General features: G+C 43.6%; 2 protein-coding genes across 4 annotated transcripts in view; one reads left to right on the top strand and one right to left on the bottom strand.

Moving 5' to 3' along the window:
- Positions 1-19,526, bottom strand: part of LOC129818045 (phospholipid-transporting ATPase IC-like) — a 48,527-nt gene extending 29,001 nt beyond the window's left edge. Inside the window, exons 1-3 of the mRNA XM_055873574.1 lie at positions 19,241-19,526; positions 4,749-4,929; positions 627-724 (exon numbers count right to left, since the gene is read on the bottom strand). Coding sequence (XP_055729549.1) covers positions 627-724; positions 4,749-4,902 — 252 coding nt within the window. The 5' untranslated portion in view covers positions 4,903-4,929; positions 19,241-19,526. The remainder of the gene's footprint in view (positions 1-626; positions 725-4,748; positions 4,930-19,240) is intronic.
- A 4,241-nt stretch (positions 19,527-23,767) lies between these two features.
- Positions 23,768-27,909, top strand: part of LOC129818048 (cyclin-I-like) — a 45,853-nt gene continuing 41,711 nt past the window's right edge. For all 3 annotated transcript variants that reach the window (XM_055873580.1, XM_055873579.1, XM_055873581.1), the window contains exons 1-2: positions 23,768-24,203; positions 24,352-24,460. The gene's annotated coding sequence lies outside the window, so the exon portion shown is untranslated. The remainder of the gene's footprint in view (positions 24,204-24,351; positions 24,461-27,909) is intronic.

Genomic DNA, 27,909 nt, shown 5'->3' on the forward strand with positions numbered 1-27,909 from the left:
CAATGGCAACATTGGAATGAAAAAAAGTACTGTATGAGGTGATCCAAAGAGGAGGAAATCGTGACGTTAAACAAAACCTTGTGTTGAGCCATTGCATAGGTCGATTGTATTTAGCCTGTCCACAACGTAAAACCACCAAAGCACATGAACAGGACTGAGTTTCTGCCTCAGTTTCTACCTTTTAAAAAGGTTGTGTTGTCCTACCTACCAGCAGCTGGCATTACTCCGACACAACCTGCTGTTGTCAGTAAATATTTAGATAGAAAAAGATGAGATGAAGGCTGTGTTCATTAGGCACAAAACAGTCAGCTACTATGTCTGAACTTCTCCAATAAGCAACACGTGTTTTTCCATTGGCCTCATGAACAAGACCCATAGCAACACGTGTTCTTCCATTGGCCTCATGAACACGACCCATAGCAACACGTGTTTTTCCATTGGCCTCATGAACAAGACCCATAAGCAACACGTGTTCTTCCATTGGCCTCATGAACACGACCCATAAGCAACACGTGTTTTTCCATTGGCCTCATGAACACGACCCATGTCTGAATCAGCAGTTGGGGGGGGGGGGGGTGGAATAATGCGATTTCTAAAATGGTGGAACTGGGAGAGAGGTGACTTACTGCGTACTTGCTCTTCTTGAGACACAAAAGGTATTTTTTCTGAAACTCTGGCAGGTTACAGTAGGCGCTGTCGTTCGCTTTGACATTCCAACCAGACTCTGGAAACAGACCAACAGACAGTCAGACACTCTGGAAACAGACAGTCAGACACTCTGGAACCAGACCAACAGACAGTCAGACACTCTGGAACCAGACAGTCAGACACTCTGGAACCAGACAGTCGAACACTCTGGAACCAGACAGTCGAACACTCTGGAACCAGACAGTCAGACACTCTGGAACCAGACAGTCAGACACTCTGGAACCAGACAGTCAGACACTCTGGAACCAGACAGTCAGACACTCTGGAACCAGACAGTCAGACACTCTGGAACCAGACAGTCAGACACTCTGGAACCAGACAGTCAGACACTCTGGAACCAGACAGTCAGACACTCTGGAAACAGACCAACAGACACTCTGGAACCAGACAGTCAGACACTCTGGAAACAGACCAACAGACACTCTGGAACCAGACAGTCAGACACTCTGGAACCAGACAGTCAGACACTCTGGAACCAGACAGTCAGACACTCTGGAAACAGACCAACAGACACTCTGGAACCAGACCAACAGACAGTCAGACACTCTGGAACCAGACCAACAGACAGTCAGACACTCTGGAACCAGACAGTCAGACACTCTGGAACCAGACAGTCAGACACTCTGGAACCAGACAGTCAGACACTCTGGAACCAGACAGTCAGACACTCTGGAAACAGACAGTCAGACACTCTGGAAACAGACCAACAGACAGTCAGACACTCTGGAAACAGACAGTCAGACACTCTGGAACCAGACCAACAGACAGTCAGACACTCTGGAACCAGACAGTCAGACACTCTGGAACCAGACAGTCAGACACTCTGGAACCAGACAGTCAGACACTCTGGAACCAGACAGTCAGACACTCTGGAACCAGACAGTCAGACACTCTGGAACCAGACAGTCAGACACTCTGGAACCAGACCAACAGACAGTCAGACACTCTGGAACCAGACCGTCAGACACTCTGGAACCAGACCGTCAGACACTCTGGAACCAGACCGTCAGACACTCTGGAACCAGACCGTCAGACACTCTGGAACCAGACCGTCAGACACTCTGGAACCAGACCGTCAGACACTCTGGAACCAGACCGTCAGACACTCTGGAACCAGACCGTCAGACACTCTGGAACCAGACCGTCAGACACTCTGGAACCAGACCGTCAGACACTCTGGAACCAGACCGTCAGACACTCTGGAACCAGACCGTCAGACACTCTGGAACCAGACCGTCAGACACTCTGGAACCAGACCGTCAGACACTCTGGAACCAGACCGTCAGACACTCTGGAACCAGACCGTCAGACACTCTGGAACCAGACCGTCAGACACTCTGGAACCAGACCGTCAGACACTCTGGAACCAGACCGTCAGACACTCTGGAACCAGACCGTCAGACACTCTGGAACCAGACCGTCAGACACTCTGGAACCAGACCGTCAGACACTCTGGAACCAGACCGTCAGACACTCTGGAACCAGACCGTCAGACACTCTGGAACCAGACCGTCAGACACTCTGGAACCAGACCGTCAGACACTCTGGAACCAGACCGTCAGACACTCTGGAACCAGACCGTCAGACACTCTGGAACCAGACCGTCAGACACTCTGGAACCAGACCGTCAGACACTCTGGAACCAGACCGTCAGACACTCTGGAACCAGACCGTCAGACACTCTGGAACCAGACCGTCAGACACTCTGGAACCAGACCGTCAGACACTCTGGAACCAGACCGTCAGACACTCTGGAACCAGACCGTCAGACACTCTGGAACCAGACCGTCAGACACTCTGGAACCAGACCGTCAGACACTCTGGAACCAGACCGTCAGACACTCTGGAACCAGACCGTCAGACACTCTGGAACCAGACCGTCAGACACTCTGGAACCAGACCGTCAGACACTCTGGAACCAGACCGTCAGACACTCTGGAACCAGACCGTCAGACACTCTGGAACCAGACCGTCAGACACTCTGGAACCAGACCGTCAGACACTCTGGAACCAGACCGTCAGACACTCTGGAACCAGACCGTCAGACACTCTGGAACCAGACCGTCAGACACTCTGGAACCAGACCGTCAGACACTCTGGAACCAGACCGTCAGACACTCTGGAACCAGACCGTCAGACACTCTGGAACCAGACCGTCAGACACTCTGGAACCAGACCGTCAGACACTCTGGAACCAGACCGTCAGACACTCTGGAACCAGACCGTCAGACACTCTGGAAACAGACCGTCAGACACTCTGGAAACAGACCGTCAGACACTCTGGAAACAGACCGTCAGACACTCTGGAAACAGACCGTCAGACACTCTGGAAACAGACCGTCAGACACTCTGGAAACAGACCGTCAGACACTCTGGAAACAGACCGTCAGACACTCTGGAAACAGACCGTCAGACACTCTGGAAACAGACCGTCAGACACTCTGGAAACAGACCGTCAGACACTCTGGAAACAGACCGTCAGACACTCTGGAAACAGACCGTCAGACACTCTGGAAACAGACCGTCAGACACTCTGGAAACAGACCGTCAGACACTCTGGAAACAGACCGTCAGACACTCTGGAAACAGACAGTCAGACACTCTGGAAACAGACAGTCAGACACTCTGGAAACAGACAGTCAGACACTCTGGAAACAGACAGTCAGACACTCTGGAAACAGACAGTCAGACACTCTGGAAACAGACAGTCAGACACTCTGGAAACAGACCGTCAGACACTCTGGAAACAGACAGTCAGACAGTCAGACACTCTGGAAACAGACAGTCAGACAGTCAGACACTCTGGAAACAGACAGTCAGACACTCTGGAAACAGACCGTCAGACACTCTGGAAACAGACCGTCAGACACTCTGGAAACAGACCGTCAGACACTCTGGAAACAGACCGTCAGACACTCTGGAAACAGACCGTCAGACACTCTGGAAACAGACCAGACAGACACTCTAGAAACAGACCAGACAGACACTCTAGAAACAGACCAGACAGACACTCTAGAAACAGACCAGACAGACACTCTAGAAACAGACCAGACAGACACTCTGGAAACAGACCAGACAGACACTCTGGAAACAGACCAGACAGACACTCTGGAAACAGACCAGACAGACACTCTGGAAACAGACCAGACAGACACTCTGGAAACAGACCAGACAGACACTCTGGAAACAGACCAGACAGACACTCTGGAAACAGACCAGACAGACACTCTGGAAACAGACCAGACAGACTCTGGAAACAGACCAGACAGACACTCTGGAAACAGACCAGACAGACACTCTGGAAACAGACCAGACAGACACTCTGGAAACAGACCAGACAGACACTCTGGAAACAGACCATACAGACACTCTGGAAACAGACCATACAGACACTCTGGAAACAGACCAGACAGACACTCTGGAAACAGACCAGACAGACACTCTGGAAACAGACCAGACAGACACTCTGGAAACAGACCAGACAGACACTCTGGAAACAGACCAGACAGACACTCTGGAAACAGACCAGACAGACACTCTGGAAACAGACCAGACAGACACTCTGGAAACAGACCAGACAGACACTCTGGAAACAGACCAGACAGACACTCTGGAAACAGACCAGACAGACACTCTGGAAACAGACCAGACAGACACTCTGGAAACAGACCAGACAGACACTCTGGAAACAGACCAGACAGACACTCTGGAAACAGACCAGACAGACACTCTGGAAACAGACCAGACAGACACTCTGGAAACAGACCAGACAGACACTCTGGAAACAGACCAGACAGCCAAGAGAGAATATGCTTGAATGGTGAAACGGATACATTTCTAAACAAAAGCATCACAAGGGTGTGTTCTCAGATTGTCTAATGGAAGAGGTGTGTGTGTGTGTGTGTGGCTGTGTGTGTGTGGCTGTGTGTGTGTGTGGCTGTGTGTGTGTGGCTGTGTGTGTGTGGCTGTGTGTGTGTGGCTGTGTGTGTGTGTGTGTGTGTACTGCAGCTCTTCTCTTGTGTCTATTCCCAGTCTCTCACCGGGGCTCTTGATCTCTTCAGGCTGTGGCATCCCCGGGGGCCCCTCCTCGTCTGAGCCGGGGTCCAACTCATCATCCGTCTCGTCGTCACTGTACGGCATGACCTCATCGTCAGGGCCCAGTGACCCCTGGGAGTCTGATCGCTCCCGACTCATGGTAATGAGACGTCTGGAGGTCGCTCACTGGAGGGGGTGGGGTGGAGAGAGAATTTTTGTTTTACCATTGTTTAATTTCCCTTTAACAGTCTTTGCCAAAACAGAAAGGAATGTGTTATCTAATTGTGGTGAGAGAGAGAATCTAATGTCATGTGGATATGGTCATCGAAGGAGTATGACAATCCACCAGTGTTGTCTAGAAGCGCCCGCTGTCGGCCATATAGCCAATAACAGCCATCGTCAGCCGGCTACTTTGAGTTCATAAATTAACTGCATCTCAGAAACAGCATGCCTCATGGGCTTTGTTCCCCCCCCCCCCCCCCCCACACACACACACACACACACACACACACACACACACGACAGTGTCTAGGGTTTACAGAGAATCGTGCGACAAACAAAAAACATCCAGTCAGTGGCAGTCCTGTGGGTAAAAACAGCTTGTTGATGAGAGTTGGAAGGAGAAGGAGAAGAATCGTGCTAACAGGCCCGGCTACAAACCGGAGAAGAATCGTGCTAACAGGCCCGGCTACAAACCGGAGAAGAATCGTGCTAACAGGCCCGGCTACAAACCGGAGAAGAATCGTGCTAACAGGCCCGGCTACAAACCGGAGAAGAATCGTGCTAACAGGCCCGGCTACAAACCGGAGAAGAATCGTGCTAACAGGCCCGGCTACAAACCGGAGAAGAATCGTGCTAACAGGCCCGGCTACAAACCGGAGAAGAATCGTGCTAACAGGCCCGGCTACAAACCGGAGAAGAATCGTGCTAACAGGCCCGGCTACAAACCGGAGAAGAATCGTGCTAACAGGCCCGGCTACAAACCGGAGAAGAATCGTGCTAACAGGCCCGGCTACAAACCGGAGGAGAATCGTGTTAACAGGCCCGGCTACAAACCGGAGGAGAATCGTGTTAACAGGCCCGGCTACAAACCGGAGAAGAATCGTGCTAACAGGCCCGGCTACAAACCGGAGAAGAATCGTGCTAACAGGCCCGGCTACAAACCGGAGAAGAATCGTGCTAACAGGCCCGGCTACAAACCGGAGAAGAATCGTGCTAACAGGCCCGGCTACAAACCGGAGAAGAATCGTGCTAACAGGCCCGGCTACAAACCGGAGAAGAATCGTGCTAACAGGCCCGACTACAAACCGGAGGAGAATCGTGCTAACAGGCCCGGCTACAAACCGGAGGAGAATCGTGCTAACAGGCCCGGCTACAAACAGACGAATAACAGCGCAGTACAACAGTGGTGTGCAGAACAGCATCTCGGAACGCACAACTAGTCTGTTCTTGTCACGGACGGGTTATTACAGCATGCGACCACACCGGGTTCCACTCCTATCAGCTAAAAACCAGAAGAAGAGGCTCTAGTGGACACGCCAGCACCAGTACTGGACAATTGTAGTTGTTGTGTCACGCTGATGGCAGAGTCAGGATTTGGCGTAAGCAGCATGAGATCATGGCCCCATCCTGCCTGGCGTCAACGGTACAGGCTGGTGGCAGAGTCAGGGTTTGGCGTAAGCAGCATGAGATCATGGCCCCATCCTGCCTGGTGTCAACGGTACAGGCTGGTGGTGGTGGTGGTGTAATGGTGTAGAGAATGTTTTCAGGGCACACGTTAGGTCCCTTGATACCAATTGAGCTACGTTAACACACCCCAAAGAATTCCAGACGTTCTGGAGTCCTGACCTGGTACTAGACGGGTGTATCTAATAAGTTAACTCAGGGTTAGCCTTTTGGCAACAAGGTCTTTTAACCACTTGGTTTTAGACAAAGGAGTTATTTGGCGTTGCCCGGGGCTCAAACCAGCAACCTTACAGCTGCTGGTATGGCTCTCCAACCTCTTTCTCAGTCCTGGTCCTGGGTAGTCAAAGGGGTACACCTTCTTTTTGTCCTGACACTACAAAACTGATTCAGATTATCAACGTATCAAGATTTGATGATTTAAATCAGATGTGTAATGCTAAGGCAAAAACTAAAAATGTGCACCACTTTGTGTCCCTGGACCAGGAAACATTGCTCTCTGAGCTAGGCTACTACAGAACCACTGACCCGGAAACACTGCTCTCTGAGCTAGACTACTACAGAACCAATGACCCGGAAACACTGCTCTGAGCTAGGCTACTACAGAACCAATGACCCGGAAACACTGCTCTCTGAGCTAGGCTACTACAGAACCACTGACCCGGAAACACTGCTCTCTGAGCTAGACTACTACAGAACCACTGACCCGGAAACACTGCTCTCTGAGCTAGACTACTACAGAACCAATGACCCGGAAACACTGCTCTCTGAGCTAGACTACTACAGAACCAATGACCCGGAAACACTGCTCTCTGAGCTAGACTACTACAGAACCAATGACCCGGAAACACTGCTCTGAGCTAGGCTACTACAGAACCAATGACCCGGAAACACTGCTCTCTGAGCTAGGCTACTACAGAACCACTGACCCGGAAACACTGCTCTCTGAGCTAGACTACTACAGAACCACTGACCCGGAAACACTGCTCTCTGAGCTAGACTACTACAGAACCAATGACCCGGAAACACTGCTCTCTGAGCTAGACTACTACAGAACCAATGACCCGGAAACACTGCTCTCTGAGCTAGACTACTACAGAACCACTGACCCGGAAACACTGCTCTCTGAGCTAGACTACTACAGAACCAATGACCCGGAAACACTGCTCTCTGAGCTAGACTACTACAGAACCACTGACCCGGAAACACTGCTCTCTGAGCTAGGCTACTACAGAACCAATGCATGCATGGGTGTGGTGCTATGTCTACAATGGTTCAAGCCCAGGACAACACAACAATGGGTATGGAACTGAACTGGCAGCCGGGAAGGCTTCCATGTACCATATCCTGCCATTGTGCTCTTGAGCAAGGCACTAAAAAAATCGCTCACAATGGCTCTCCACCCAAGGGGTTGCTGCACTGCAAGGTGTTGGGAGAAGCAGGAAAACACATTTCTGTTCGAACCAAAATGGACAATAAAAGTATCCAATGCCTCCATGTTCTTGTAACAAGATGACTCTCCACATCTCTACAACCACACCCCTTGCCTCCATTTCACCACTGTACACATACGGCTTGTATTGTTCTACACAGCCATTACTGTACGCCTCCTATTTCATTGTGCCATGTAAACTATCCTGTATCTTCAGAACAAATGAACTGAGGTCATTTATTACGATGTCTACTTTGAATGTTTTTAGTGAATGACTTGTTTTATTGCGAAAGGTTATGATATTGGGAAAGACTAATATATCGTGTTATAACATGTTCACTTGGCCAACAAATGAGAGAGCTGAAATGAGAGAGCTGAAATGAGAGAGCTGAAATGAGAGAGCTGAAATGAGAGAGCTGAAATGAGAGAGCTGAAATGAGAGAGCTGAAATGATACTTTTAAAACTTGAGATGGGTTTAAATGGAATATTAACTGAAATCTGGACACTGACTGGCCTACAACATGTCACATAGTCGAATATTAAAATACAACTATTGCAGAAATAAGTATTCCTTGAAGTACAATGATAAACAAAATGTTATTGACGTGTCTGGGGAAAAAAAGGAGTGGAACAATAACGGTAAGATTTATTTATTTCAGTATGTGAAAAATATGATGTGAATTATTAAAATCAGAAACATGATTTTAGTTTTCACTGCTTTTAAAATCAGATGGATTTTTTTGCAAGGGGATAATATTTAGGCTGCACAGTTTAGAGGAGGAGAAACATCGAAAGAAAAATCTTTACACATGTCAGCTAGATGATTGACTAGTTCCTTCTGTCATTTAAGATATTTGTTTTGTTGAGTAACTATTTGTTTTGGTGAGTACCTATTTGTTTTACGTGAGTACCTATTTGTTTTGGTGAGTACCTATTTGTTTTGGTGATATTTATTTTTACTGCTCTAATTATGTTGGTAAACTGTTTATAATAGCAATAAGGCACCTACGGGGGTTTGTGGTATATGGCCAATATACCACGGCTAAGGGCTGTGTCCAGGCACTCCACACTGTGTCGTGCAAAACGACAGCCCTTACAGACAGCCCTTACACATGGTATATTGGCCATATACCACACCCCCTCGTTCCTTAAATATATAATGTATTAGCCTTTATCATTTATTTGTCTTCTAGGGCAACAATTTGTGACTGAAGAGAAGCTGCAAGCCTAGGCCTATTTGACCAGATAAGCACATTTCTGAAATTATAAGCAGATAAATATACAAATTTGTCCCACCGTCTCTGCCTGTCATACAAGGTGTGCAGCAGACAATGTAGCTTCCACCTGTCCGGCCAGTTGCTTCTCGCCACTATCCAGGCCAAGTACCCCACCTCCTCTGAAGTATCTGGCTGTGTAGCTCTGCGTAAGACTTCTCCATACACCGACTAGGCCACGTCGCCCTGCTTTTCCATCTTTACAAGCAGACTTAGTTTACTTTTCTGCTTGTGGACGTACAACTTGACATGTTGAGTTGTCTGGCGCAGCTCGCTAGCCGGATATAGAACGGTGGCGTGCGTTCTAAATTAGTTTATTGTTTACGTTCCACAAAAGTCTATAGGTGCATCTGTGATGGCCAATAGAGAACAGCTTGGACCGCTACTCGTCCAATCAGCATCCAGGATCCAGTCAGTTCTAAAATGTCCTGTTATATTATAACTAGTCTTCTGTTAGTCCTTAATGTCCTGTTATATTATAACTAGTCTTCTGGTAGTCCTTAAATGATCAAAATATCTGTAACTACTCAGTGTTCGCTTGTAAGCTTCTTGGCACCAAGATATTTTAGCCTCTAGACAAGAAATTAATGATTGATGAGCGTTTTGGGCCCTTTAGTAATTACCAAAAGCCGTTAAATAGGCTAACCCCACACTAAGGCTGTGTACCCGATCAGATCAAAGACTAATTAAAAAAAAAAAACGAGACAATTATTTGCAGCTCTCTCGAATTGTAAAATATATATATAAAACAAATAAACCTACATTTTTTCCACGAACCAATTAGAAAAACATTCACTACACAGATCTGCTCAAAATCCGCTAACTCGATGATCAGAATCATCACAAACTGGTCCAATTTTGACTACGAGGATAATTCACCTCACCAGATAAAGACTATGACCATCCTGTGATTTGAGAGAGAACAAGTTCCTGAATAGAAAAACAACCCAGAATACTTGTGGAGGAGACTTTTTTTTTTTATAGAGGAGAGGAGCCATTTTGTGGAGAGGAGACATTTTTTATTTATTTTTTACTGACTTGCCAAGTTAAATAAATGTAAGAACAAATTCTTATTTTCATTGAGCAATGTATCCTAGGCCTTGTAACGTGGCTGATGTAGTGTAGGCGAAAAACTCTATTAGGGGTGTGTCCATCACATTATGTTAAAACACATGACAAATGTAAGGTGACATCCAAGTGTTTAACTTGGTGAATTGACTGTGTGTACAGTAGTGTGATAACATCATGAGCATTGTGATCCAGTTTGTTTGCCTCAGACCTTAAATGTCAACATGCATACCTTTGACAAGCAAATATATGCAGTGCAGGACTTAACATTAGTCAGAAGAGGCAATTGCCTCAGGCCTCAAATCAAAAGGCCTCATGTAAATGTGGATAATATAGATTTTTGATTTTTTTAAATACTAGTAAATCAGCTCGAGGGCCCCATCCTTTCTACGCTCAAATGGGGACAATCAATATCGAGGAAGGCAATTCTTCTTCTAGACCCACTGACACAAACTCCCTGATTAATGACTGGAATGGCCTATTTTCTTATTTCTAGTTTTCTTTAACCTTTAACTATGGGATGGTTTCCTGGACACAGATTAAACCTAGTCCTGGATTAAAAAGGCATGTTCAAATGGAGATCTTCCGTTGAAAAAAAATCGCTTTTTAGTCCAGGACTTTTATCTGTATCAGGGAAACAGTCCCCAGATTAACATGAAATGTGGATGGTATCCAGCCCAACAGAGTCGCAGTCACTGTCCTCCTCTGAAAACGGCACTCCAGTCTCCTTTTAACACCCGATTTACTAAACAAAAGGCACATCTCAACAGAAGGGCTTTCAATAGGGCTTTCAATAGGGCTTTCAATAGGGCTTTCAATAGGGCTTTCAATAGGGCTTTCCTCTTTTGTCCTCTATTGTTCCTCAAGCAAAGGGGTTTGGCCAACGACATGACAAATTCCCATCTGACCAATTCCCTACTCCTGAAAGTTTTTGCAGTTGTGTCTAAAATAAAACACTATTTTGCTCAAAACATATTTTTATTTAGTCTTTGGTGGGTGTACATTACTGTATTTATACTTGGGATATCACCCATCAACAGAAAAATCACTGGAGGCTGTTTTTAGACGTTGCAGGGTCTGGAGGCCTCAAAAGTCGACCAACAGGTTTTAGTGTCTAAAGGTCACATACACATGGTTAGCAGATGTTAATGTGAGTGTAGCGAAATACTTGTGCTTCTAGTTCCGACAGTGCAGTAGTATCTAACAGGTTTTCATTTGATTATTTCACCTTTACTTAACCAGGTAGGCCAGTTGAGAACAAGTTCTCATTTACAATTGCGACCTCTGGCCAAGAAAAAGCAAAGCAGTGCGACACAAACAACAACACAGAGTTACACGTGGAATAAACAAACATACAGTCAATAACACAATAGAAAAATCTATATACAGTGTGTGGAAATGAGGTAGGATAAGGGAGGTAAGGAAATAAATAGGCCATAGTGGCGAAATATTTACAATTTAGCATTGAACACTGGAGTGATAGATGTGCAGAAGATGAATGTGCAAGTAGAGATACTGGGGTGCAAAGAAGCAAAAAAAGAAATAACAATATGGAGATGAGGTAGTTGGGTGGGCTATTTACAGATGGGCTGTGTACAGGTGCAGTGATCGGCAAGCTGCTCTGACAGCTGGTGCTTAAAGTTAGTGAGGGAGATATGAGTCTCTAGCTTCAGTGATTTTTGCAATTCGTTCCGTTAGTAGGTTAGCTGACAAAACAATGTGCACTCTTCATTGGAGAATAAGTCTGAGACTTGTGATTCTGGACTAGGGGTCGACCGATTAATCGGAATGGCCGATTAATTAGGGCCGATTTCAAGTGTTCATAATCGGTAATCGATTACATTGCATTTTGCATTCCACGAGGAGACTGCGTGGCAGGCTGACCACCTGTTACACGAGTGCAGCAAGGAGCCAAGGTAAGTTGCTATCTAGCATTAAAAACTTATAAGAAACAATCAATCTTAACATAATCACTTGTTAACTACACATGGTTGATGATATTACTAGTTTAACCAGCTTGACCTGCGATGCAAATAATCAATGCGGTGCCTATTAATTTATCATCGAATCACAGCCTACTTCAAACGTGTGATGATTTATTATTTTATTATTTATTCATTCGCGAAAAATGCACTGTCGTTGCACCAATGTACCTAACCATCAATGCCTTTATTAAAATCAATTCACAAGTATTTTTCTTTAAACATGCATATTTGGTGATATTTTTTTTATGTTAGCAGGCAATATTAAGTAGGGAAATTGTGTCACTTCTCTTGCGTTCTGTGCAAGCAGAGTCAGGGTATATGCAGCAGTTTGGGCCGCCTGGCTCGTTGCGAACTGTGTGAAGACCATTTCTTCCTAATAAAGACCGTAATTAATTTGCCAGAATTTTACAAAATTATGACATAACATTGAACGTTGTGCAATATAACAGCAATATTTAGACTTAGGGTTGCCACCCGTTCGATGAAATACGGAACGGTTCCGTATTTCACTGAAAGAATAAACGTTTTGTTCTCTAAATTATAGTTTCCGGACAAAATGCAGATAGCCCGGTTAGCCAATGTGCGGGAGCAGTGGTTGTTCGAGCCAATTGAGGCAGTATGAACATGAATGTATAGTTTAAAGTGACTTGGCAAATATTATATGATAAACAGAGAGTGGCAGCAGCGTAAAAAGAGTGGTTGCAAATAGTCCAGGAGTCTTATGGCTTGGGGGTAAAAACTGTTGAGAAGCCTTTTTGTCCTAGACTTGGCACTCCGGTACTGCTTGCCATACGGTATTAGAGAGAACAGTCTATGACTGGGGTGGCTGGGGTCTTTGACAATTTTTAGGACCTTCCTCTGACACCGTCTGGTGTAGAGGTCTTGGATGGCAGGCAGCTTAGCCCCAGTGGTGTACTAGGCCGTACGCACTACCCTCTGTAGTGCCTTGCGGTCGGAGCCCGAGCAATTGCCGTACCAGGCAGTGATGCAACCGGTCAGGATGCTCTCGATGTTGCAGCTGTAGAACATTTTGAGGATCTCAGGACCCAGGCCAAATCTTTTTAGTTTCCTGAGGAGGAATAGGCTTTGTCGTGCCCTCTTCACAACTGTCTTGGTATTGTTTGGACCATTCTAGTTTGTTGTTGATGTGGACACCAAGGAACTTGAAGCTCTCAACCTGCTCCACTACAGTCCCATCGATGAGAATGGGGGCGTGCTCGGTCCTCCTTTTCCTGTAGTCCACAATCATCTCCTTAGTCTTGGTTACGTTGAGGGATAGGTTGTTATTCTGGCACCACCAATCATGTCCAATCAATAGAATTTACCACCGGTGGACTCCAGTCAAGTTGTAGAAACATCTCAAGGATGATCAATGGAAACAGGATGCACCTGAGCTCAATTTAGAGTCTCATAGCAAAGGGTCTGAATACTTATGTCAATAAGGTATCTGTTTTTTTTAAATAAATTTGCAAACATTTCCAAAAACTGTTTTCGCTTTGTCATTATGGGGTATTGTGTGTAGATTGCGGAGGAAATTGTTTTATTTTATTCATTTTAGAATAAGGCTGTAACGTAACTAAATGTGGAAAAAGTCAAGGGGTCTGTATACATTCCAAAGGCACTGTATTGTAGAGACATTGGAGACTAAATATAGTTTACATGTTGTCAACAATCTAAGCCAACCACGGTCTGTTTTGGCCCATAGTTGGGCACGAGTCGGTTTTGTTGCTAAACAACCAACCCATTGATAGCAACAACACGGAAAAGGGGAAAGAGAGACAACAGGTATTCAGAACACCTTTCAAAAGGAACCAAACACACACCTGCCTGCCTCGCTGCCTGGCTTGTAACCTGAGACAAGGAATTCACTAAGGCTTTCCACCCCAATCTCAATATTTATTACAGCCTGACCTTCCTTCTCCTAACGGCCAATGCTCCCCTGAGGTGAAGAGGGGTGTGGTGAGGCCGGGGGAGATCACAAAATCAGCTGTTATCTAGGCTGACCCTAATAACACACTGCTCTCTACCTACCAACTGACCCCAAATCAGCACATCCACTGCTGGGAGACTCACAGCAGGCTCCCCATCAGGTTAATATTATTAACTACTGTAACAGTTAATGACTGTCTGGCTCAACGGGGGGTGGGGGGGGGGGGGGATCAGATCATATATATTTGAGAAGCATACGGAAGAGTGACTTGAACGAGCACGTGTGCCACCTTGGATATTCTAATGGAAATTCCAAAACAAGAGGATGCAAATGATAGATGAGCCATGTTTACAGTTTGATGCAAAGTCATACAAGGTCCATCTAGCATATGATCATATAACTACAAAAAGAAAACTACCTGGCATCCACCTGACTTTGCGGTGGCTAATTGGGATCACAATAAAATACTACTACTACCGACCACACTACGACAATAGAAAGTAACTTGGGATCAGTCTGACGGCTGCAGTACACACCAGGATATCAAAGGCGGCAATAAGGAAAACAAAGTGACTGAGGAAGAGACGAACTCACAACATTTGCCTTTCAAGTCAGGGATTCAAAAGTCACCCTTTCAAGGAACATTTATTTCCATAAGGAGCAGCTCCTACACGTCACTGCCTGAGGACTGAGAGGCATCTACAATGGTGGTTGAGGACACTCAATTTACATAGTTTAGAATACTTCATATCCCAAATGGAACCCTATTCCCTATGTAGTGCACTACTTTTGACCAGAGCCCTATTCCCTATATTGTGCACTACTTTTGACCAGAGCCCTATTCCCTATATAGTGCACTACTTTTGACCAGAGCCCTATTCCCTATATAGTGCACTACTTTTGACCAGAGCCCTATTCCCTATATAGTGCACTACTTTTGACCAGAGCCCTATTCCCTATATAGTGCACTACTTTTGACCAGAGCCCTATTCCCTATATAGTGCACTACTTTTGACCAGAGCCCTATTCCCTATATAGTGCACTACTTTAGACCAGAGCCCTATTCCCTATGTAGTGCACTACTTTAGACCAGAGTTCTATAAAAATCAATTACACTAAGAGTATAGAAGAGGAAGAAGTAAGTACACTGACATCAGACGACAAGAGGGACACGGTGAAACAAGAGGGACACGGTGAAACAAGAGGGACACGGTGAAACAAGAGGGACACGGTGAAACAAGAGGGACACGGTGAAACAAGAGGGACACGGTGAAACAAGAGGGACACGGTGAAACAAGAGGGACACGGTGAAACAAGAGGGACACGGTGAAACAAGAGGGACACGGTGAAACAAGAGGGACACGGTGAAACAAGAGGGACACGGTGAAACAAGAGGGACACGGTGAAACAAGAGGGACACGGTGAAACAAGAGGGACACGGTGAAACAAGAGGGACACGGTGAAACAAGAGGGACACGGTGAAACAAGAGGGACACGGTGAAACAAGAGGGACACGGTGAAACAAGAGGGACACGGTGAAACAAGAGGGACACGGTGAAACAAGAGGGACACGGTGAAACAAGAGGGACACGGTGAAACAAGAGGGACACGGTGAAACAAGAGTGACACGGTGAAACAAGAGGGAAGGTTGCTGTTAACACAGAGTTACACCTAAATACACATCTCTGTCACCTCGTCTTCATCGGGGTTTCGACCAGTGAGTGTGTTTTAAACAGGTCTGCTCCTATTCCCGTCAACCGCGTAAACCCTACATCCTGCTTGGGAAAGCCACCGCCGGGGCGGCATTCACAAAGTCAACCAACCCATGTGGAACGCAATCAGGAAGTGCATCGACTCTCAGGCAGCAAATTATACTGTCAGTGTTCGAACGGGTCAATCCATCACATGTAACATCATCCCCGTTTATCAGAGGAACACTAATCCGTGTTGAACATAGACCTACGGGGTGGTGATGCCTGAAACTGGACCGTGAGTCACAAGGGAACAAGGTGGAGACTGACACATTACATCAGGTTTCCCCAATAAACAGCCCAAATTATTTTATTTGCACACACCCCCCTCAAGCTCTGAGGCACAAAAAAAAATTGAATAATAATTTTGGATATCTGTTCCCTAATATTTCCACGCATAATTAGAGGCATATGTGATCGTATCCCAATGTAATAAAGGTTTTAAATGATTCCGTCAAAAACTATATCGGTTTGGGATTCTTGCGGTCAATTTGCAGTGTACAAATGATTTATAACTATGTAACGCCCCCCGACCATCCAATCAAATGATTTATAACTATGTAAAGCCCCCCGACCATCCAATCAAATGATTTATAACTATGTAAAGCCCCCCGACCATCCTATCAAATGATTTATAACTATGTTTCCCGGCCCCCCGACCATCCAATCAAATGATTTATAACTATGTTTCCCGGCCCCCCGACCATCCAATCAAATGATTTATAACTATGTTTCCCAGCCCCCCGACCATCCAATCAAATGATTTATAACTATGTTTCCCAGCCCCCCGACCATCCAATCAAGTGATTTATAACTATGTTTCCCAGCCCCCCGACCATCCAATCAAATGATTTATAACTATGTAAAGCCCCCCGACCAGCCGATCAAGTGATTTATAACTATGTTTCCCAGCCCCCCGACCATCCTATCAAGTGATTTATAACTATGTAAAGCCCCCTGACCATCCGATCAAGTGATTTATAACTATGTAAAGCCCCCCGACCAGCCGATCAAGGACAAAAATAAATAAAATAACATCGGCCCACGGCTGAATGGAACTGGGGACCGCTGAGCTACACAGCGTCTCCAGCCTTGTTCACACTGGCAGTCTGAAGTGACTCAAATTCAATTTTTTTGCATTTCAGATTCAAATCTGTTCTTTTTCCTGCAGTCTGGCTATGCAGTTTGTGTCTCAAATCTGATTTATTTGGCCTCGTGTAAATATTTGGCCAAGTTTTACTTGCTAGCTACTATGTTGACAGTTTGACAATAACATGTGGTAGCTAACGAGTTGTTAATTGTTTACAAATAAATTAGTAAATGTCCTAGCTAAACAGCTACCTAGCTAGCTAGTTGAATAACGTGACTAGCCAAAATGGACTTGTTTTGAAAGTTGGATCATCTTATCCTTTGAGGCTTTAAAAGTGTTATTACACTTAAGCAATAAGGCACGAGGGGGTGTGGTATATGGCCAATATACCATGTCTAAGGGTTGTTCTTAAGCACGATGCAACGCGGAGTGCCTGGATACAGCCCTTAGCCGTGGTATATTGGCCATATACCACAAACCCCCGAGGTGCCTTATTGCTATTATAAACTGGTTACCAACATAATTAGAGCAGTAAAAATACATGTTTTGTCATACCCGTTGTATACAGTCTGAGACACCACAGCTTTCAGCCAATCAGCATTCAGGGCTCGAACCACCCAGTTTATGGTATGATTTAGAACATTCAGATCAACTGGGAAACATCCGTGACATCATTGTTGTCACCTTTAATTCTGAGTGACAGAAAGCACGAGAACCACCAATCAGCATATACCACAGTGGTGTGTCAATGTTATATTATGTACCGTTTAGACTTTATTTGTGTGTGTTTGGACCCCAGGAAGAGTAGCTTCTGCCTTGGCAGCAGCTAATTGGGATCCCTTATAAAAATACAAAATACACAACCGTCGTTACTATAACAACTAACGTAGCTATGTCGGGCAAATTACTGATGTCTGGACACACAAATCTGATTGTCACTTGCTGTTTGGACAGTCTGTATTCAAAAACTGATATGAGAAACATTTGAGCATTAAAGCTGCAATATGTCACTTTTTGTGGAACCTGACCAAATTCACATAGAAATGTGAGTTACAGATATATCATTCTCATTTAAAGCCAGTCTAAGAGTTGATAGAGCTGTTCTGTGTGCTATATTTCTATTCTTCCCATTCTCAAGTTTTTGAGTCTAACTTACATTTACATTACATTTACGTCATTTAGCAGACGCTCTTATCCAGAGCGACTTACAAGTACATACATTCATACTTTTTTTTGTACTGGCCCCCCGTGGGAAATGAACCCACAACCCTGGCGTTGCAAGCGCCATGCTCTACCAACTGAGCTACACGGGGCCCAACTTTCAGTGTTGTACACTAGCTTCAAACAGCTAAAAACAAAAAAATAAATCGTTAAACGGTTATGTAAAAGATATTTCACAGCGGTTTAATTGGTACAATGCTGCTCTACATTATATTTTTCTTGTTTTTCGTCACAAACTGAAATTAGGCATACTATTAGAATTTTAGCAACCAGGAAATGACGGATGGATTTTTGCATAGTGCATCTTTAAGGCGTGCAGTGTGAACAAGGTTTAAGACTGCCTAAACTCAAGCATATTGATCAAGCCCACTCAGTCCTCCTGTGGAATGTGTGTGTGCTATCTCAGACGAAAAGAGTGAGAGCCTTCCCCTCCCTGAAGCAATACTAGATTGTGTTGGAGACACTATATAAATCTCCAGGAAGAGTCTATCAAGACTGCTACTACTAAGTTTCAATAGCCCATTGAGGGAATTATAATGATTTGTTTTCAAACAATCAAAGTGTAAAATAAGTAAAAGTTCTACACAACTACACAGAAAAACATTTTAAAAAGTCTGGAATTCTCATACGGGTCTGTATTTCCAATTTGTGATAAACATGATTATATATATCAGATAGATTTAATTAGGGATAAATTCAAACCTTGTTGTCTAAATTCAGCGTTATAGTGCGCTTGAAATGTAAAGGTAAACTAATTCCCGATTGAGCAGACACATGCAGTGTTTAAATAACATGAATGCATTTTCCGCGAACATAGCTTTGAAGTTTCAATCACGCTTTAACGATTAAATGAAACGTCACAGATTGAATCAAGTGGTTAGATGAGTTAGATTAGATTTCGTGCAAAGACAATCCGACAATCGACAAATGACGTGTTCAATTATAGATTGAGATTATGACAGAGGGGAGGAAAGGACAACGTGTGAACATTACTACGGTCTACTCTCTGTCTAAAATCCTTGAAAATGAATACATTTGGAGGCAGATAATAAAACTACTCACCAGTAGGCTATTCCTTGTATGTCTATAATTTCTCACCAGTTTGGTCTTGTAGTTTCTGGTTACTGTACCATGTTTGCTCTGTCCTCGCCACAAACAACAGTGTAGGCGAACGTTGGTTTCTGTTCACTCCTTTTACCTGCGTAATGGCTACCTAGTTTACCTGAAACTTGACAAACTGGTTTGACAAGACGTGTTTTGAATAAAACTAAAAAAAAACGCCCGCGGATTCATTAAAACAAACGACAATAACATATGTCTACGTCATCTCGCAACACGTTCGGGTGAAATTAAAATATATCCTACCCCACTAACCAGCCTGTTGATTGATACGCACGTGACTAGAAAGGTAAAGGTGTAATCCAATTCATAATCAAACGTAATAAATCAGTGGCATGAACTGCTTTATATTCATAAATAAAAGCTTACGTAAAGACAACTCAGAATTAAATGAGCTACATTAATGTATAAACAGTTTTATTGTAAAGTTGTCCTGTTATTTAAGAAAAAAAAAATGTAAATGTCATGATCTTACAGTTAATTTGCTATTAGGCAAATGTATCAGTATGTTTTTAAGAATACAGTCATCAAATGATCCGCCATTTATTTTATTTTAGCCTATATACAAAAATCATTCCAACCGTTTGTAGTCGGCCTTTGTTTTTGCCCTAGCACTACACTGCTGATTTAAATAACCAACACTTGGTGGCTCCAGAACCGAGTTTGGGAAACCCTGGTCTACAAGGCCTACTTTTACTCTCACTCCCTACAGTTCAGTTGTACTGTGAGGGATACTTATACTGATTAAATTAGGATTTTAGGGCAAGTGGCATTTTCTAATTTTTTTCTGGCGGATATCTGACATAATGGCGGACTCGATTATGCTGGCCCGTGGGGCACCGGTCTATGGCCCGCGAGGTGAACGGTGAAAATGGGTGAGCGTGCACTTCTCAAATCAAAGATTAATGTGCGCCACACGGTCATGTTGTGAACATGACACTATTTTGCCTCGTCCAAAAACATAAATCTATTTTCCATAAAATAGACGTTTGAATTTTCTAATTGGTTTTCATTGGGAAGGCAATCACTTTTGCACGTGAAAACACAAAGTTCTACTCATTACTCCACATGCTTAATTACGTCACTTTTGTTTTGAGCCAACTTCGCTGTGAGTTTGAACGGGGTACTTGGCTCATGCCCGGGAGGTAGCCCGGTTCCAAAACGAATGCAATACATTTTCACCCGGTGCAAACACGCCTTACCGGGCGCCCCTGCCAGATTAATAGAATCCCCTCAATGTAAAATAGTCCCTTGTGTTACATTCTTTTGTTATGCAGATACGCAGATCTCATTGGCCAAAATACCCGTCACTCCAATGACGTTTGATATTTTCGACCAATGGTGTGGTCGGCCGCACCTGATGAGTTGGGTATCGGTGCGAAGAAGATGGCGGAAACGGAGGTTTTGTTTGAAGTGAGAATGCGTGGGCTACCATGACGGGAAAAGGAAACCACTAGACTCGTTTCAAGTCCGAGTGAGGGTTTTGGATCAATGTTACTTGGGAATCGGGTTAACTTCTCGAGGAAAGTGTGGAATGTTTTCGAGGAAAGTGTGGAGTCGATGAGTCACAAGAAGTGGTCTTATTTATATTGTGTTGTGTGTCTGCGAGCTCTCGAGTGGCGCAGCGGTCTTAGGCACTGCATCTCAGTGCTAGAGGCTTCACTACAGACCCTAGTTCGATTCCTGTATGTATCACAACCGGCCGTGAGTGGGAGTCCCATAGGGCGGCGCACAATTGGCCCAGCGTCGTTAGGGTTTGACCTGGGTAGGCCGTTATCGTAAAATAAAAAGCAGAAGAAGCGTGTTTTAAGACAAAAAGATACGGAATGTTTCCCGTATGGATTTTCGTAGCAGGGCGCCTATTTCTGGAGTAACGGCAGGATATTACTGAAGATAGGCCGACTGACCTGTATGGTGGATGGAGAAAATAATTTAACTTAATCCATACTACTGTTATTTGATTTAGTCTCTCCCTTCTCATGTAGGCCGTCATTGTCAATAAGAAATTCTTAAGTGACTTGCGTAGTTAAAAAAAAAAAAATCTAAGTTAGAATTCATGAAAACCATGTAAGAGATTTTGAGCACAAGCCTCTTAAGTTTTTCATAAAATGTAAAATATTTGTTAATGTGTCAAGTGTGTGCAAAGGGGAAGAGTGTCCTATGCCAGATGAAGTGAAACGCTTTAACTGTGGAGGTGAACATGCGCCCAAATTCCTGGAGTGTCCTGTTAGGAGAATGGGGTGCCAAGGGTGAGGAGTGTCCAGGAGAATGAGGTGGTGAGGAGTGTCCAGGAGAATGAGGTGGTGAGGGTGAGGAGTGTCCAGGAAAATGAGGTGGTAAATGTAACCGATGTGAAATGGCTAGCTAGGTAGCGGTGGTGCGCGCTAGCAGCCTTTCAGTCGGTGACGTCACTTGCTCTGAGACTTGAAGTAGTGGTTCCCCTTGCTCTGCATGGTAAGGAGTGTCCAGGAAAATGAGGTACCAAGGGTGAGGAGTGTCCAGGAGAATGAGGTGCCAAGGGTAAGGGGTGTCCAGGAGAATGGGGGGGTAAGGGTGAGGAGTGTCCAGGAGAATGAGGTGGTAAGGCTGAGGAGTGTCCAGGAGAATGAGGTGGTGAGGGTAAGGAGTGTCCAGGAGAATGAGGTGGTAAGGGTGAGGAGTGTCCAGGAAAATGAGGTGGTAAGGGTGAGGAGTGTCCAGGAGAATGAGGTGGTAAGGGTGAAGAGTGTCCAGGAGAATGAGGTGGTGAGGGTGAGGAGTGTCCAGGAGAATGAGGTGGTAAATGTAACCGATGTGAAATGGCTAGCTAGGTAGCGGTGGTGCGCGCTAGCAGCCTTTCAGTCGGTGACGTCACTTGCTCTGAGACTTGAAGTAGTGGTTCCCCTTGCTCTGCAAAGGGCTGTGGCTTTTGTGGAGCAATGGGTAACGATGCTTTGTGGGTGACTGTTGTTGATGTGTGCAGAGGGTCCCTGGTTCGCGCGAGGGGACGGACGTGTGTAGTAGTAGTAGTAGTAGTAGTAGTAGTAGTAGTAGTAGTAGTAGTAGTAGTAGTAGTAGTAGTATATATTTTTTTTAAGTCTTAAAAAAATTGGAATCACAACAGAGAGCTAATATTAATAATATGCATGTTAACCTCTCCTGGCTCAGAGTGGAGGAGAGATTGACTTTATCACTACTTGTATATATGAGAGGTATTGACATGTTGAATGCACCGAGCTGTCTGTTTGAACCGATCACTGCAGCTGTACATGGTCCATCTGTAAATAGCCCACCCAATTTACCTACCTCATCCCCATACTGTTTTTATTTACTTTTCTGCTCTTTTGCACACCAGTATCTCTACTTGCACATCATCATCTGCTCATTTATCACTCCAGTGTTAATCTGCTAAATTGTCATTCTTTGCTACTATGGCCTATTTATTGCCTACCTCTTCATGCCTTTTGCACACACTGTATATAGACTTTCTTTTTTTCTACTGTGTCATTGACTTGTTTATTGCGTTATTGGCTTGTTTATTCCATGTGTAACTCTGTGTTGTTGTCTGTGTCACACTGCTTTGCTTTATCTTGGCCAGGTTGCAGTTGTAAATGAGAACATGTTCTCAACTAGCCTACCTGGTTAAAAAAAGGTGAAATAAAATGTACAAAAAAAAAACAGCTCGGACACCCATGCATACCTGACAAGAAATGCCACAAGAGGTCTCTTCACAGTCCCCAAGTCCAGAACAGACTATGGGAGGCACACAGTACTACATAGAGCCATGACTACATGGAACTCTATTCCACAGTACTACATAGAGCCATGACTACATGGAACTCTATTCCACAGTACTACATAGAGCCATGACTACATGGAACTCTATTCCACATCAAGTAACTGACACAAGCAGTAAAATTAGATTTAAAAAACAGGTAAAAAAATACACCTTATGGAACAGTGGGGACTGTGAAGCAACACAAACATAGGCACAGACACATGCACACGATAACATATGCACTATACACATGGATTTAGTACTGTAGCTATATGGCAGTGGTGGAGTAGGGGCCTGAGGGCACATAGTGTCTTGTGAAATCTGATTGTAATGTTTTTTTTATTTTAATGTATAAACTGCCTTCATTTTGCTGGACCTCAGGCCAATGGGGATCCATAATAAATATAAAATGCAACTGAACGTTTTTTTGGGGTCTTTTTGGGATTTCACAGCCGAATGTTCTGCCATAACAGGCCCCTGAGCCTGTGTTGGGATGTAATTTAGAGTGGACTGTGATTGAAGAAGTGTGGTGGGTTTTGTCAGTTGACGTGTTTAATTTTGTATTATGTCGCTTTCCCCTTTTCCCGCAATGTTTTTTGTTGTTGTTTCTTATTAATCAATACCCGGTCCAGCTGGCGGCGGTAATGCACCATTAACATTGGATGCCAACTGCTGTTAAACCCCATCGAAGAAGAAGGAAGACCGCACCTGATCCTGTGCCCAGTGAAACGCTTTTCGCCCAGTTGGAGTGGCGCTGGACGTGTCCCATCAATATCCCTCGATCTTTTAACCAGTGCGCATTTGAATATTTTCTGGACTTTTTAAAATTTTTATATCGTTTTGGCGTGGACATGGCACATTTTTAAAGAGGGCTAATGAGAGTAGAGACGTAGTTATCTTACTAGCTAGGTGTTTAGTTAGGTAACTAGTGGAAGCTAGCTTAGCCACATGGTGTACATGTCCAGAACTGTCATGCGACGTGGTTGTTGGGCCGATGCGTTGCGATTTCTTTCGGGCATGGATTACACATTTACACAAGGGTTTTACCCGGTTTATTTTAACTCTGGGCAACCCAGTTCAACTTTGTCTTAACGTCGCAGGCTGAGGTTCGTATGGTCAAGTGTTGAAGTTTACGTTGTTCTTCATGAGGTGAGTTGTGACGTCGTTGGTAATGAATTTTCTAGCACAGCTGGCCTCATGTCATGGCTGGCTGAATAATGCATGGACGATCTTGATTTTAATAATGTTATTTTAAACATGTCAATTCGTTGCTATTTTTACTGGCGTTGATGTTTAGCACGGTGGTAGTCTACCAAAAGAGGTGAAGTATGAATCTCAACACCCAAGTGAAGGGACAGCCATGGGTGCTAGTGGAACCAATAGCACCCCATCGACACCAAAAAGAGGTAATGTGGCCTGTCATTCTTCTCTAATCCCTGTTGATAAGGTTTGATAGACACTCTACGGTTACATGTAAACAATAATACTTTTATTGTGAATAGTTGGACGAAAAAAGAAAGTAAGATTTAAATATTTACATACTTTGCAATAACGATTTCCCCAATAATTCTGTTTTACATGGAATCAGTCTTTGATCAATGCAGAAAATCGCCAATCAAAATAGACGTTTTACTACAGAGACCATGTTATTTTTGTGATTACTATTTGATGACGTTTGTATGGTTAAACTAAGATGCATAAAGTTTTTCCGAAATCACTTCATTCGCGCAAAGGAAACTCGCGCTGCTAGTGTTACTACATGCGCAGAACTAACTCTGATTTAAAGCCGTGTTTGTGACCTAAAAGATAACACAGAAAACTATTTTATTTGGCGTATGCTTAGATTATGACCTAACCCGATTTAAGATGAAACATATTAAGGTGTTAACATGACTACTGCCATTATTATTCTACCTTTATTTAAACAAGGAACACAGACTGAGACCAATGTCTCTTTTACAGCTGGGCCCTGTATACATGTTTCAACATACAGTTTAGGTACAATGATACTCGGCCTATTGACATAAAACGGTTAAATATCGAATTTATTAGTCTGGATGTAAACGTTCTCATTCTGATTTACTCGTGTGCATCTTACTAATCATTTGAACTTTTAGCTTTTGCTTGTTTTGATTTTTATTTGAGTTTCTTTCTCCAGCAAATGGTCAACAGCTCTCTCAGATCCTTTGGACATTACAGAGCATGTTAGAACGTTTTTACTTCCTGGTTTTTGAACTGTGAACAACACACACATGTCTTTGGCTATCGTGTCAAGTTATTTATATTTCAATGACTTGTCCTTTATATATGTATATATATATATATATATATATATATATATATATATATATATATATATATATATATATATATATATATATATATATATATATAAAAGCAGAACTTCGACCAGTATAACTACAAGGATGCTTCTTGAACAGTGAGTCATGTACTTGGCGAAAACTTCCACGTTGGACAGGGGAAGAGAAGGGTGGTTGTCCTGATGGCTATTGTGTCAGTGCTGAGTGTGGACCAGAAATGTCACTAGTTGTCAAATGAAGTTTGACAACCAGTTTTAATTAAAAAAAATATATACAATAATTGAGAAGTGAAAGGAATTCCATTAACGTGACAGATGGAGCTCTACATTTTTTATAGTTTTTTATAAATAAATACAAAAAAAAAAATATATATATATATATATATATATATATATATATATATAACCTTTTTTTAACTAGGCAAGTCGGTTAAGAACAAATTCTTATTTTCAATGACGGCCTACCAGGGAACAGTGGGTTAACTGCCTGTTCAGGGGCAGAATGACAGATTTGTACCTTGTCAGCTCGGGGATTTGAACTTGCAACCTTTCGGTTACAAGTCCAACGCTCTAACCACTAGGCCTAGCCTAGCTAACACTGATGTACTAAAAGTACATAGTGAGGAACCGTTGTAGGCCTTGTCCAAGCTGAGACACTGTTCTCTCTACGAGGCTTTCCACATCAACCATCATGCCTACTTTCAGAAATAGAGGCTGTGAACATCGCATTCTCCCTGAAACTATATTAAACAAAAATATAAATGTAACATGCAACAATTTCATTGGTTTTTATAGGAGGAAATCAGTCAATTGAAATAAATTAATTAGGCACTTATCTATGGATTTCACATGACTGGGAATACAGATGTACACCTGTTGGTCACAGATAAATTTTAAAAAAAAATGGACCTAAGGATCACAAATAATGCTGATATAGTCCTCCACTGGTACCGGGCTGTTTTAGAGCAAAGGTTTGCTAGCATGTGATTAGCATTATGTGCTAACACCATTTTTTTTTTTTTTTTTTATCGCTCACATTTGCAGCTTGCGTAGACCAACTAACTAGCTTTTTGCAGAGAGCAAGCTACACAAACTTTTATAATGTAGAAAATATAGATTACTCGGTACTTGTACCCCATGTATATAGCCAAGTTATCGTTACTCATTGTGTATTATATAGGTGTTAATACATATTTTTTTGATGTGTCTTGTTGGGAAGGGCCCGTATGTAAGCATTTCACTGTTGGTCTATCCCTTTTTACGAAGCATGTGGCGAGAACAATTTGATTTGTTTTGTCTTGAAATTGCCTTACTGACAGGCTGCCCTTTTTCCCTACAAGGAGGTCTGACGGCAGATTCTGCACAACCAGCTTATCAATTAAATGTGAACTGCAATGTTTTTTTTTGTTGTTAAACTTGTGACACGATTTTCTTAGATTATTGCTGTGTTCCATCAACTTTTATTAAGAAACTGGCATTTTAAATTCCATTAACAAGTTCAAAACCGTAACGCAGTACCTCAGACCTCCACAAGGTGGTGCTGTAGTTCCATGGAGGAAACCCTCCATGTTTTGATGTGAGCCACAAGCCTCTAATTCCAGCTCAATGGTACAATCAGACAGATGACCGTTGTTGACTTTCAGCAGGATGAATGTAAAGCACAATAGCATCATCCGTGCTTGTGTTGTATTTACCACGCTGTATCCTAATTGTGACATGGGTTGGCATCTGTTACAAATCCGTTTACTTCCTGGAATGAAATGTATTTGGAATTTCAGTCTACTTCCTGTATTGAACTGGTCATGATGTGTTTTGTTTAAATTAAGGGGTGTTTTCAAGTATAGTCCTCCTTTAAAAATAACTAATAAAAATAACTGATCTCAGAACTCTTAAAGTGAACTGGGGTGTAAAAAAAAAAAGAAAAAAAGAAGCTGAAAATTTATTTGAATGAGGACACGACTCTTGCCAGTCCTCTTTTTAAATTTATTTAAAAAAATGTTTTACTTTTATTTAACTAGGCAAGTCAATTAAGAACAAGTTATTATTTACAATGACACTAGTCCAACGCTCTAACCACTAGGCTACCTAGCCAGTCCTCTTTGCACTCACATTGCTATGTTTAGAAGGGAACCAAGATATTTTTCCAACATGTGCTCTGGGTTTTTACAAAGTGCAGGACAAGCCATTCAATCAGATGGCTTGGTTTGGATATGCCACCAATGCCCCTTATAGGACACATCACTGCACTCTATACTCCTCTGTAAACTGGTCATCTCTGAATACCGGTCGCAAGACCCACTGGTTGATGCTTATTTATTAAACCCTGTTAGGCCTCCCTCCCCCCTATCTGAGATATCTACTGCAGCCCTCATCCTCCACATACAACACCCGTTCTGCCAGTCACATTCTGTTAGGCCTCCAAAGCACACACAGCCCTGGGACGCTCCTCTTTTCAGTTCACTGCAGCTAGCGACTGGAACGAGCTGCAACAATCACTCAAACTGGACAGTTTTATCTCCATCTCTTCATTCAAAG

The sequence above is a fragment of the Salvelinus fontinalis genome, chromosome 21 (genome assembly GCF_029448725.1).
Source record: "Salvelinus fontinalis isolate EN_2023a chromosome 21, ASM2944872v1, whole genome shotgun sequence".
Taxonomy (NCBI): Eukaryota; Metazoa; Chordata; class Actinopteri; order Salmoniformes; family Salmonidae; genus Salvelinus; species Salvelinus fontinalis.